The sequence below is a fragment of the Oryza sativa genome, chromosome 4 (assembly GCF_034140825.1).
Source record: "Oryza sativa Japonica Group chromosome 4, ASM3414082v1".
NCBI classification, from domain to species: Eukaryota; Viridiplantae; Streptophyta; class Magnoliopsida; order Poales; family Poaceae; genus Oryza; species Oryza sativa.
Window position 1 is genome coordinate 13775130 of NC_089038.1, and position 14404 is coordinate 13789533.

The 14404-nt window shown below is 42.3% G+C and overlaps 1 protein-coding gene and 1 long non-coding RNA gene across 3 annotated transcripts; one reads left to right on the forward strand and one right to left on the reverse strand.

Annotated features, from left to right (window-relative positions):
- The first annotated feature begins 1894 nt into the window (after nucleotides 1–1894).
- LOC136356012 (uncharacterized) lies at nucleotides 1895–4098 on the forward strand. Of its 2 annotated transcripts, none has more exons than XR_010740650.1 (3): nucleotides 1895–3609; nucleotides 3689–3968; nucleotides 4053–4098. It is a non-coding gene; the product is annotated as an uncharacterized lncRNA (long non-coding RNA). The 2 variants fall into 2 exon arrangements; XR_010740651.1 differs by having other exon boundaries at nucleotides 1895–3356; nucleotides 3439–3609; nucleotides 3689–4084.
- A 4781-nt stretch (nucleotides 4099–8879) lies between these two features.
- Nucleotides 8880–12128, reverse strand: LOC4335421 (G-type lectin S-receptor-like serine/threonine-protein kinase SD2-5). Its single transcript, XM_015779287.3, has one exon. The coding sequence runs from the start codon at nucleotides 11630–11632 to the stop codon at nucleotides 9125–9127; it is 2508 nt and encodes an 835-aa protein (XP_015634773.1). The 5' UTR covers nucleotides 11633–12128; the 3' UTR covers nucleotides 8880–9124.
- Nucleotides 12129–14404: the final 2276 nt, after the last annotated feature.

Genomic DNA, 14404 nt, shown 5'->3' on the forward strand with positions numbered 1-14404 from the left:
TCTATGAATAGGTGAATTGCATGAATTGTTGTTTATATACATGATTTATATACCCTTGCTGCTGCTGCCACATAAATTATTGTGGGCTGTTTTATTATCTACACTTGCCCCTGCCATTTGGACATATAACCATTCATGGAGTGTGTACTGCTATATATGTTGCTAGACCTATTGAATTTTGTGGATCATGTTTACATTTAGCTGAAAAAGGATAGGTCAGTGTAGTCCATGGACGGAACCGACCTAGACACCAAAGTTCTCCATGCATTTTGTTTTCTGTCATTCTTTGATGATTTATATACCCTTGCTGCTGCTGCCCAATGTGTTCCTTATTAAATGGCCAGTGATGAATTGCTCAATAAGAACAGATTATCTACACTTGTTCATTTTTTTGCCCCTACACTTGTTCACTTGTTCCTTATTAAATGGCCAGTGTAGAGTGGTTATATACCTCTACACTTGTTCTTTTTTTATGCATAAGAACAGATTTTGTGCACTTGCTCTTTTTTTATGCATAAGAACAGATTTTCTGCACTTGCTCTTTTCTTCTGGATTGATAAGAGGAGTATATCTAGACATGTTGTTTTAGTTAATTTGCCCCTGCTGTTGCTACCCCTGTGGCATATATACTCCTCCTGCTGCTGTTTTATGTCAATCATGCAAATTCTGTACCCTTGCTGCTGCTGTTTTTTAAATTTGCATGATTGATTCAGTGGTTATATACCTCTACACTTGTTCTTTTTTTATGCATAAGAACAGATTTTCCGCACTTGCTCTTTTGATGTTATGATTTCCTCTTTTTATCCCTTCATGCAAATGATTGTAATTGATGCATATTTCTCAGCAAAACTGAGGCCATATCTTTCATAGTATACCCCGTATTACATTGGATCTAATGCTATTTAGTCTAATGGTAGGAAATTTATAATCTTTTTCGCGAAAGTTAAACCATGTCAACGCCCGGCGCAAACCCGCCCTCCCCAACACCTGCGAGGATCCAGGAAGAAGCAAACCCAGCCACAGAGGCAGTTGCCGAAGGTCATCCCGCGACAACGGCGGTCCAACAACCCGAAATTCATGGTAATTTATAGGATAAATTTTTACCACATGACCACATAAATTTTAGCTAGCACCCCTTAGCAAATATTGCCTTCTGTTTGTGCTGCAGAATTGCCGCAGGAACAACATACGTCGATGTCGGGCGGGACAAGTGCAAGTAGGTCTAGTAGAAATCCGCGGTCACAAAATATATGGCCGACCACAGTGCAAGTTATAAGAGAGGTTGACGCTAGTGGTAGGCCCACGGCCCCCAGGACTGTTATTGGAAGATGGTCTAACTGCTGCGGGCTAGCGGCACGTGAGAACTTCGGGATCCTCCATAAAGATATCGGGAAGGTCACAGAAGCCGAGAAAGAGCGAGCTTGGACGGCAATGGAGAAATGGTTCACATTTCCAGCCGAAGCAAAGGATAGGCTCAAGCGGAAGGCATTCCAAAAGATGGGCAAAGCTTGGAAGAATTGGAAGTCGAAGCTCTTCACCGAGTTTGTCAACCCGCCCGGCAATCATACGTCGTTCGATGAATACCCTCAAATAACCGAAGCGGTGTGGGAGGAATTCTGCTCTCTAAAGACCACCCAAGAGTTTAGGGAATTAAGCGAGGCACATCGCGTACTGCAACAGCGGAATGAGCACCCGCATCGGCTGGGCACCGCAGGGTACATCGGCAAGGAGGCAATATGGGCCCAAGAAGATGCAGCCGCTGCAGCAGCGAATGTCCCTGCCCCGTTTTCAGACATCCCTGAACAAAGAGCTCGTAACTGGGCGCGGGCAAGGGGTAAGGTCAACCCGGACGGCTCTGTCACATTTGAGAACAAAAGTGATGCCATCGTCTATCAGGAACTGGTGAGTTCACTACTTAACCTAACTAATTTCCGTTCGTATAAAGTACAAGTTCGTATAAACGACTATCTTCTTTTCTAGTTGGGCTTGGTTGCTGAACAAGCTTCACAAAGCGAGGTTGAGTCCGCGCCGAAGAGGCGCGAAGATGACATCCTCACAAAGGCGCTCGGAACCAAAGAACATCCTGGCCGAACTCGGGGAATTGGTAGCGATGTGCCCTGGAAGCATGGACTCCCTCAGTACAGCTCCCAATACAGGAAACGAAAAGTCTCCAAGGAAGAGAGGGACGCTCGTTTGAAGGCCGAACTTAAGGTTGAGGTCATTCAAGAACTAGAAGCTAGCATGAATGCAAGGGTGGAAGAAAGGGTTAACAAGGTGCTCGCCGACATGAATATACCCCGAGTCACAACACCTGCTGTGCAACCAACTCCTCGTGTACAACACGACGCGAGTCCGTCACAGCATAGGAGTAGTTGTGCATCCACAGAGGTGCCGGCCCCTGGTCTCCCGATCGCACCACTAGCTGCAGTGGACCACATCGAGGTAATTGTTGTTATCCGATCCATATCTAATAAAAGACATTTACACATTCCAATATTAAATTCAAACTTTCACCTTATGCAGGGCGTAGCACAGTGTGTCCTACTAGCGAGAGTCCACCCAACTTTCGCTCCTGAAGTCGCTGAGGGCATGGCTTTCAAGCCCTCGGTTACAGACAAGGTCCACGGTGCAGACCTGCTAGCTGGGTATGCCAAGGTGTCCATCGATACAGTAAAGGACACCTGGTCAGGCTATCCGCTGCCCGTGCCCCCAAATGATGAAATCATGACTTTGGGCGATGCGCGCAAGACGTTCATACAATGGCCCAAAGAAGACATAGTTGTGAAGATGACTCCTCGTCCAAGTCGACCGACGGAGCTTACACCTCCCAAGTCTAAGCTATCAATTGAGGCTCCCCGTGGACCGGCATTGTCAGTACCTCATTCTCCCGGTGGAGCTGATATGGACTTGGCAGATATAGCTCAAAGCTTGGCTCCAATAAAGACCACAAGAAAGGCCGATAGCTCCCCACCACTTGTCAAGGGCCAGAAGCGTGAACGCGGCAAGGGGAAGGTCGGGGAGTTGGCGCCGGAGCCAAAAAGGGGCAAGGCTGCGACGTCGATGCCGGTGAGCAAATCGGGGAAGGTCGTGAGGGCGCCAGCCCAATTTGAGCTAGGCATGCCATTGGTGGAGGACAATGTGTTAGCTGTGATGGGTATTGCTTGCCGAGAGCTACATAAGCAATAAATGGAGCTAAGCAATGCCAAGCGGAAAATGAGGGAGTCATCCATAGTTGGACATCACGACCACCAGCCGTTCCTATCGTCGCCTGCCTATATAACTATAGGCTTTGATGACCTCTTCAACCTTTTCAGGATCCGAAAGTTGGACACTGGTCTTCTAAAATGCTACTCCTTGTAAGTGCATACCTTCTATACTTGTGATATGACTGGACTATATCTCCTAATTAAATTAGTTCTAATACGTAAATATTTTAAGGTTGTGTTGGATCGAGAGTCGTCGCCATGGTAATCAGGTTGGGTTCCTTGATCCATCCATGGTGAATGAGGTTAATTTACGACAGAGCTTCACTGAGGTGGTTGACTATGTCAACCGGTGTTTATGGGCCCATCAAGACAAGGAGTACATCATGTGCGCACACAACCAAGAGTAAGAGGACAATACCCTTCGTGTATATTGTTTTTGAAGTTAAGGTTCTTAGTACTAACGCTACATAACCACTGCGCAGGCGACATTGGATTCTCCTAGTCATCGTACCTAAGTGGAGTAGGGTTACCTACCTTAACTCCAATAAGTCCAAAGATTATGATTTCAGTGAAATCACCAAGGCCTTAAATATGGCTTGGGGCCCATATGTGGAAAAGGGTGGTAGGCACAAGGAGGGCAAGAACGAACTTTATCATGACACCAAGTTTGCATGCGCACAACAGATCGGAGACCAATGTGGTTTCCACGTGTGCCACAACATGTCAACACTTCTAAGAGAGGTGAAAGATTTCGACCCTGAGGTTGTTGCTAATGGCGAATAAGCTCATTTCAATATCTACATTGCTATTCAAAACGTGCTAATTAACCTCTTATTTATTAAACAGAAAGGTAGAGCTGGCTTCAAGATCTCACCCATCAACCCTCCCGCTATCAGAGGCGAAGTGTGCGCCTTTATTCTTGCAGAAATAATGAACAAGAAAGGACGTTTTCATGCCAAATAGACTCATGAACTTGGCTAGATAATTTATTGTGATGTAAAAAAGATGTTTTTATAATTTCTGGCGATGTAAAAAATTATGTTTTTATAGAGTGCAATGTAATTTACTTTCATATGTGCAATATTTATGGTACTTTACTAAATTGTCATCACATTTGATCAACTACGATTTACGTTGTACTATTAATCTATTTTCTCTTTTTTTTTCCCTTATTGACAGGTTGTGGAGGTCGAGTACATTATGGCTTTAATCCATTTGGTAAGTATATATGCGGTTCTATGAGCAATGACCGAAATTGTGGCTTTCAAGGGTGGTGAATTTGCTGTGCAAAATTGTGGCATTTGAACTGCATATATGTGTTGTTGGGGATCTGTGATGTTTGAGATGGATCTGTGATGTTATATTGGGGGGGTGATGTATCTGTGACTAGAATATATCTGTAATGTATCTGTGTTTCAGAGGGCATGGCTCGCAAATCCTGAGGCTAGCCAATATTTAGCATTTATTTTTTTTCTGGAATTAACTCATCAGTGACGGGTCGGAACAAAAATCCGTCGAAGGTAACCTAACCTGTGACGGACTAGCAAATAAAGGCCCGTCAGAGGTGACCTACCTGTGACGGGCCTTTACTTTTGGGGCCGTCACAGGTAGATCACCTGTGACAGCTTCTAACTACGGAGACCTCAACCTCTGACGGCCTTTATTTAAAGGGCCGTCAGAGATGAGTCACCTGTGACGGGTCCTAACTCGCTCTAGGCTAGCGGAGACCAACACCTCTGACGGCCTTCTAGTAACTTGCCCGTCAGAGGTGGGTGTCACCTGTGACGGCCGGCCACCCGTCAAAGGTGACTGGACTCACCAGTGACCACTGATCACTGACCATGCGCGAAGCCGTCAAAGATGAGGGTTTGGGCCCGTCACAGGTGACCTTGGCCAGTGTAGTGAGATTGCCATCGCTCTGATTGCATCCACGAGGGGGAAAAAAGATGCAGCTGAAGGCGCGCGTTGATAAGGGCGTATAACTAGCTGGTAGTCTATATGGGCATAGGACTACCCTAGCTTTTAGCCCAAGACCTTAACCCTATACCCACGAAGTCTAATAAAGTTCTGTGATATATAGTGATTTTCATCTTTGTAAGATTTATATTGTTAAACTGATTCACTTAAGATTGCATCAAGTGAAGCCTTAAAACAGTAACTGTATTACTCCCTCCATCCTAATATATATCAACCTAGAACTAGATAAACACATTCTATTAAAAAATCTAGATGTGTTCCACACTTGCATCCAGTTCTATATTGCTATATTTTGAGAGTTGGGATAAGGGAGTATATCATAATATGCTACTCTCTCCGTTCTAAAATATAACAAACTTCTAACATTTGAAATTTATCCTAAAATATAACAATTTTTCCACCTATATTCCTTCTCAATCAATTATAATATTTCACCGTTCAAATTTTTTAAGTATTTTTTCCTCTTAACCAATTACAATCTTCTCTCGTTTAATTTTACTTGTGTTCTTAATACTTGTGTGTAAGTCTAAAACTCATATTTTGGGACAGAGGTAGTATTTACAAGAACTAAGTTGTATTAGTAAGGACCACGGCGGAAGGTAAATGATTTCCTATTGTAGAAATGAATATCTCATCGTCTATATTTTAGCTTGTATGCATTTCTCATTTAGACATTTTTTTTTCATAATATTATATTATTATAATTGATACCTACTCAGTAGGGGGTCACATATAATCTTTTTCGTCTTTTGTAATGAGAAATAGGACTACCCAATGAAAAATTCCTGGCTACGCCACTGGTGTTGAATGCGGCTTATGAGCTTTGAGATGGAGGCGGTAGTGTGTGAGCTCTCGGATGGAGGCTTGGGTGACAGTGTGAGGGCTCTCAAAAGCATTGTAAAAATAGATAATGAACATAAAAGCTCTCTTTTACATCACCATCAAAATCTCGCTCTGCACATATATTTATATAGGTCTTATAAAGAGATAAATCGTATCTGTACTCCGATTTATAGATTAAAAAAAACCTATCTTATATAAAAATTTGTTTCACAACAATGGGTTTGGTTCGGTCTGTGGTTTGTTTAAGAGTCAGGCGTATCTGATGGGTGGTCTAGGGACCATCCAAAACTACATAGCTATAATTTAGAAAAGAAAAAAATATTCTTGAAAAGAGAATAAATATTTTTTTGCACCAGTAATAATTAGCAAGTCGTTTATTAATATATCACATGGTATATATTTTTTTATCAATTATATATTTTCGTTGTATACATTTTATATTTATGACACTTAAAAATTTTAAAATTATGTAAGGTGGACCACCATATAAAAATGCTTCACAGTGAGCTGGGTTGGACTTGGAGCAGTTTTTGGATGACGATCTAGGGCGTGTTTGGCCAGTGAGCCGGCTATTTTTTTTCAACGGTCAGGCTGTTGCCTTCGTTTTATATGAAAAAGAAGATGTTCTATTTTAAGAAAAAAATAGAACCAAAACTTACAATACTACAATGCATAGTTAATTAGAGAAACTGGGCGAAAACCACAACTATAAAACTCAAAACTCTTAGGGTCTGTTTGGGGAGCTTAAGATTCTAAGAAGTAGCTGTTAAGAAGCTAGCTGGTGAGAATCTGGAGAAGCTGGAAAATCCAGCTTCTGGCCTCTAGTTCATTTTCCAGATTCTACAACTACAAATTCTCAAAATCTTGGTAAAAAACTGGACTGTTTAGGAGAGTTTCTGGCAACTGAAGATTCTAGAAGAAGCTGCAGCTGTTAGAAGCTCCCCAAAGGGCCTTAACAACCTATCAAGACCCTGAAAATAAAGGACAGTCGGAGCCCAAAACAACTGTCGATAAAAGGCCAGTGAACCGGCCTTGAATGACGATCTCCCCAACTCTCGATCTCGCCGCCATCGTGGAGCTTCCCCTCGCCACGCAACGCTCTCCCCAACTCTCGCCACGCAACTCCAATCTGCCCGCCACCAGTCCACCGCGCCGCCTGCTGTGGCCGCGATGGCGTCCACTCCGCTCTCGCTTGCGGGCGCCTCGTCCCGTCTCTGGCTTTGACGGGCGCCAGGCCATCCATGGCCCCCGCACGGGAGGTGTTCGACGAAATGCGCGAGCGCCACCGCCGCCATGAGCTGTTTGGCATATGCTGGGAAAAAAGGCTATTCGTTTTACTGATTGAGTTCGCCTACACTCTCGTAGCATACGGGAGAAATCGATTCGTTTGTCTGTTTGAGTTCGCCTAAACTCTCATAGCATGGGAAATCGTGGCATCGCCAGGTTGAGCTCGCAGGCCTGCTGTATGCCAGCGGGATGCTTCTCTCTGTCAACAATTTTGACGTTATGGGACCTGTAAAACTGCAGGCACAAATTGGACGTGTTCCGGAGGAATGGCGTGCACCTGATGATCCCCTCTTGGGTTATGGAATCTGGTTGGAGACGCGGATGAGTGGAACAATAATTTCTACCAAGCTCTAAGCAAGTGAGTTCACATTTCCCATCAAGTTTGTGAGTTCGTATTTGTGCATATTATAAGATTGTGGAACCAGATAGCGCTTTCAGCTTTTTCATGAACATTTTTTACCTTAAGTTGTAGTGCACAAAACAAAGCTGCAATAATTTGCGCAAAATACAAAGTATTTGCCTGATGTGGAAGACATGGGACCAGAGATCATGATGGTTGTAGGCTTCTACTCACTAGGAGACTCCAAATTTAAATGGGCTGACCCAGTTAACACTTAACAGTTAAAAACATGATAGTCTTCGCTGCTGTTTTTCTAAGGCTACTGCTATTTTTTAACCTATTTTTCAGTAAAATTGTGTTGCTGATGTTTGTTTAACATATGGTCTAACAAATTTGCTTTGTTGGATCCTCCTAGAACTCCACCATTTATGGTTCTAACTTTTGACACATCAAATCAACTTGAGTTTGGTGATCCTAATATTTATCTGGAGTTTAACATGTAAGCTCGTTTGAATTTGCTGTTTCTAGTATCGAATAGACAAGACCAAAACTTACCCCAAATTTACTTCTAGAAATGCCATCTATGCATAGGTATATTACTAGCAAATTTTTCACACGCCATCCTTTCTGTACATAAGAGTTTGGGTGAATAAAGGATGCATCTCCTTACTTTGGAACAAAGTTGAATTAAGAGTTTTATGTAATGGCTAATCTACTGTTAAATTATGTTTTATTCTGCATAAAATCATTTCACGATATGATGTGTATCATAATGGTTTAAGAACAAATTACTTACAAAATAACAAGAAATCCTTTCTATATGGTAAAAAATAACTTCTTTACTTCCCTGAAGCATTACAAGTGTCCATCTTAGTCTTTTCATCTTGACCATTGAGCATGTAATATTGGCTCATTTCGCTTTCTAGTGCTCATCTGAGAATGGTTTTGGCATTCTGCTAAAGTTAGGTTGTCATCATGGGCAAGGTAACCGTGTGAACTGTATAGGGCATTCGATAGCAGGTAGGGGTGACATCTGTAGACAGCAGCCAACAGGTAAGGCAGTGGGTTACTGGGGTGCAGTTTTCGCTATGGGATGTGTCAGTGTTGGTTTTCAGATGACATGCACGGTGCATAACTATTGTTGAAACCCACCTAATAGGGTGAATTAAACCAATTTTAGAAGTTCAGGAGGCTTGCAATATATAGTTCTATTAGTTTCATGGAATCAACATTACTTCAAAGTGAATATTAGAAAATCAAAGCCCACATTGCTTTCAGAACATGTACTAGTGGTGCTAATGTTTTTAACGACATACTCAGAACATCACCGAAAATCCAAAATAGCCAGAAAGTATTCTTTTGATGCTTTCTGAAATATACTTCTCAAAGAACGAAAAAGATAAAATATAAAAGTAGTAATAAAAGGTAAAGTACATGAACCTGATTTTCCTGTAATCATTAGCCACCCATTTCATCTTGGACCAGATAGTATTGATTCTTGAGGTGGAGCCGAATATGTAGATGGGTTGCCTTGAGCAGATATTACTGAATTTGCATTGAAAAAACTGTAATCTAGGCAGTTCTCCACGCTCATTGCACCTTCCAATACCTTGACAACCATTGACATAGAAGGCCTCCGGCTGCTGTCATTCTGCAAGCACCACATTGCAAGCTTCATCATTTGAATCACTTCCTCCTGGTGTGACACCATGTCATTACTGTGCTTATCAATCATATCAAGCAACTGATCGTTTTGAGCCTTTTCTCGTAATAGGTTGATGAGCTGAACACTCTCCTCGGGCTGTGAGAGATCAATATTTTTCCTTCCACTTATTATTTCCATGAGAACAACTCCAAAGCTGTATATATCAACTTTTTCAGTGATCTGCGATGTTAACCATTCAGGTGCCAGATATCCAGGTGTGCCTCTCATCACTGTCACTACCTTGCTTTGATCCCTGTCTATTAGCTTGGAAAGTCCAAAGTCAGCCAATTTAGCATTGAAATTCTCGTCTAAAAGAATATTCTGTGGTTTGATATCCAGATGAGCAATTTTTCGCCTGCATTCCTCATGAAGATAACATAAACCCTTGGCAATATCCATAATGATCTTACACCTTGTGCACCAATCAAGAGGAGCATTGTTGTGGCGGTAATATATCCACCTATCAAGTGACCCTCTTGGCATATATTCATATACCAGAAGCCTATTTGATTTCTCTGCGCAAAATCCAATTAGCCTGACAAGATTGATGTGCTCAATGCTGCCAATAGTCTCGACCTCTGCCAAGAACTCCTTCTTTCCCTGTCTAGCACCTTCCAGACGTTTCACCGCTACACTCTCTTCACCTATTTTTCCTTCGAAGACCGATCCAAATCCACCTTCGCCAAGCTTTTTACTGAAATCTTCGGTGCATTCTCTTAACTTTTCAAAAGAGAACCGCGTTGGCATTCCAGGCAATATATCAAATTCTAATTCTTCATCTAGTTCTTGATACTTCCTCCTCCTTCGTACATATATAGCAACAATAACAACTAAAACAAGAGTAGTAATTGCTGCAAGTGTAGCACCTAAAATTGTCTTCAATTTTTTTTGTGTAGGGTCAGAAGAGGGAGTAATCTGTACCTTTAGATAAGCTGAAGAGTTGTAATTAACCTTTTCAGGTTGTATTGACTGCAAGGAGAATACCTCTGTCACTGACCGGCATTCTCCATTGGAATCATTCTGACCATACCTGAACGCTACTGCTTTGCATGAGCAATTCTTCAAGCAGGCTTGCTTGCAGTCATCTCTATTTTTTGCATTCATGATGATTTGGCTCATATCAAAGTAAGAAACATCAGTAAGAGTCAAGAGCTGATGATTTTTGATTTCTTGACAAGATACTGGTGTCACTGGTGCACAACCAAGATTAGTCTTCCGCTCGTCAACTAGCTGGAAGTAACGTGAACTAGAATTACTCTGAAAGGGACAGATGCATTGCCCACTTGTGCATATCCCGTACTCCCCGCACACTGTTGGGAAAGCACAATCATCAACATGTAGGAATTCCTTCATTACATCAGACACCATGATCCAGCTTGGTTCTCCACGAGACCACTCAAACAGCCTCAAGTGCCCATCAGACTCTAACCTTATGTACTGGGTGGACTTAGCTTCTTGGAATTGGATACTTTCATCTGGATTTCCTGGATGTGTGGACTGCAAAAAGATGCTGAGGCTGCCATTTGTAAAGGTAATCCTTGTTGGATCTCTCTGGCTCATGTTTCTGCTCAGCTCATGCTTAAAGTATAGTTGTGGTGGTGTGGATTCAACATAACCATGTACACCATCACGGAGAACAGTTATATATATCTTACCCTCAGTCCAATTTGTGGGGGAGGCATTTGCTCTGAGCATCTTGCCCTGCAGCAGTGACTGCCCTGGGACCAATGCGTCGGTGGGATGATCAAATGACTGCCACACTGTCATGTTCCTCTGACCAAACAGCACAAGGTTGCCTTGCTCAGTGATCTCCATGCGTCGCACGGATTGGTCTGAAGTGCCGCTCGACCAGATGAGTCTGCCATTGGCTTTTTCACGGAGGACCAGGTCGCCATCTCCAGTCAGCTCAAGGGTAGCATTCTCTCCTACAGGGCTTGCCTGGTTGGCACACCAGACAACCCGTGCCATTTTATTTACCGGGAAAGAATCTGTGTCAGGGAAAATGAAGACTGCGAAGATGAATTCTTGGCAGGGTGGGGTGCAGAAGAACCCTGCGGCAAATGAGAGATCGGAGGTTTGTGGTGATCGGAGGACTATGGCACGTACCAACCCATCTTCATATGGGACGCTGTCAAGGACTTTGTTTTTGACCCACAGTGTCGAGAGGTTGGCACTGGGATAGACGGAGCGCTGCCCGGACACCGGTGGTGCGGCAACTGCGAGCACCACGACCACCAGCACCGTGAAGTCGGCGAAGAGATTTCCAGGAGACATGTTTCTTGGATTGGAAAGGGAGGAGTGAAGCCAGCAAGAAGCTGTGGTCAGTTCAGAGGTTGACAAGATCTCCTGACCTGATGACACTAAGTCGATGAGCTGATGTGGTCACCGGAAAGATATATGGCCTCACCGTCGCCGGCATGGGGTCGCCGGACTGGCGGACTCTGAAGTGTTTGATCGGCTACTTGTGTTCTCGCTCTCTCAGTACTTCATAACTATATATTACCACCCGGTGCTTTAGTTTTTTGGTTTCTTGGGAAGATGGAATTTTGGCTTGACCAGTTCTAAATGGCCAATAATGGTTTTGGTTTCTGCAAAAAGATATGTAGCCTAGTGGTTACTAAGTGACCTCAAATTTCAGTTTGGATGTTTGCAATTTAAATGTTTGCATATATCCGGTTGGATGTAAAGGCCGAGTAAAAAATATCCGTCTCTAAAAGAAATAATAAAAAAAAGACCAATAAGGCCGGTAAAAATACCTTTCTCTAAAAAATAAAAATAATATTAAGAAAATGACCAATCGAGTTTCCCTATGTTGTCACGTGATTTTTAATAATAAAAAGAAAAAGCACATATTGATAAAAATAAGCATTAAAAAGCCCAAAACTATATGCTACCCGGTCAAAATTAGTTAGCTTCAGTACGGCATGACAAAAAATAACTAGTGGTTAAGCCGGGTAAAAAATACCCTTCCCTAAAAAAATTAAAAATAATATTAAAAAATGGCCAATAATCATCTGTGCTCACCATGTGATCGAGAGTATGGTGAGTAGAGTTAACTATATGCTCGCCATGTGATCTAGTTTCGTTACGTTGTCACATGGTTTTTAATAATAAAAAGAAAAGCACATGTTGATAAAATTAGCATTAACAAGCCCAAAACTATGTGCTACCCGGTCAAGATTAGTTAGCATCAGTACGTATAACTAGTACGGTTAGCCAGTGTATTATACTATTGGCACAAATGTGTGGAGGATGGGAGCGTTGGCTAAAATAGAGAGGACAGCTGGACTAACCCATGACCTTGGTCCTTGGGCTTAGAATTGCAAAAGTATGTATGGGTGAGTAGAGGTAATCTATACTGCAATATGTAGCAACGTACTTGCACGAACATGTATGCTGATTCCTGACCGTCTGGTCGCGAAATCTGGCGGATGGACCAGATTCGTCTCACACGATCGTCCGGAAAAATCACCCGCGCGAACCATTGATCCTATCCCACCACGTACCGATCGACCCCACTCATCCAATCGTACTTCCTGCCTTGCCCGATGACGTACCTCGTGCGCTGTCAATTGCGCCCCTTCCTCAAACCTCCTTCGGCCTTCCTCCTCGTCTCCTTCCGAACACCGTCATCACATATGAGCCCCGAGTGATAAGGACGTCGTCACTTTATACACACTTAATTAACTCCACAAGTTCTAATGATAATTTGAAGTCTAGTTCGACCTCCAAGTTCTAATGATAATTTGAAGTCTAGCTAGTTCGACCTCCAAAATTAGTACCGACTTCAAACATGTTGAACATTTATGCTAACTCCGATTTGATCTTGAACATGTTGGAAAGCTTATCTCGTTACTTTTTAAACACACCCAGTCTCATATCAAAATTCATCCTAAGTCAACAGAAATCATCAAAACAATACATTGTTGTTTGCTGAAACCGAACTTGAACCTTGAGTCTTATAATAGATTATACCCATCTAGGAAATGCCTCTCTCCACCTCCACAACCAGCAACTATCTCTAGCTTTATTATCATAAAAAGCTTTATACATCCTGTAAAACAATTGAGTTTTGTTTATTTGAATTTTGCCAAGTGTCATTCACTTTGTCTCTAGTCATCCTCGTTTAATTAGTCGGTGACTATAGATTCAGAGTCACTAATAGTTGGTGTGTTTATTTGCCGGGTCGATTAGATCTACCACCTTAATTGTAACTATTTCTTGATGCTTAATTACCTATTCGCAATATTTAGATTGTATCTTATCTTATTCATGCAGTGTTCTCTCGTTTGCATTGTAGGATCATCAACCACGCGTCAGGGTTAGTATGACATCGTTTATGGTGTAGCAATTGCACGACGTTCTGGACTTGTTCTGGTTGGTAGACACGTCGCACTTGATCAAAGCGAGAGTTATCACCTCACCAGAAGATTGTACCACAAGATATAGCATCATTAGTTGGTATCAGAGCGTCGGTTGCGTGGTGAAGATTTTAGTTTTGTATATTTATTTTTTCTATCTATCATCTACAAAATTACTGTAAATGGGTCTTCTTTGATAGGTTTGTTTTTTTTTCCATCGTAGGACATCAATTTAAAATATGGGTAGTTTTAGCACACTTGAGCAATTGAGTCAAATTTTAGTACGCTTAAGCAGTGGAGGCACATTTGCCATTCCAGTGGACGTATGGTACGAGTACACACTAATCTGACAAGGTCAAAGAGCTTAGTAGTTGTTTTATATGCAATTTGTTTGTTTTGATTGGTTGATTTTTCTTTAAACCAAATTGCAATATAGGAGATAAAGAAAACGTAGAGATTGATCCAGTAGAGTTTTAATCGATCTGTCTAGGTAAAAGAGCTTTGTATATTTTTTTTAGGTCTGCATGTGTGTTTGCTTGGCTTTTTCTTAACCAAATTGCAATAGAAGATAGTAATAGGAAATACGATGGATCAACGGCACGATTTATCATGCTATGCTATAGGCCCTATTGATGGGGGGCGCAGACACTACTGGAGAAGTACTCATCTCTTCCGGTTCGCAACC

Coding starts and splice junctions, on each gene's coding strand:
- LOC4335421 (XM_015779287.3), bottom strand. CDS start 11,632: ATGTCTCCTGGAAATCTCTTCGCCGACTTCACGGTGCTGGTGGTCGTG.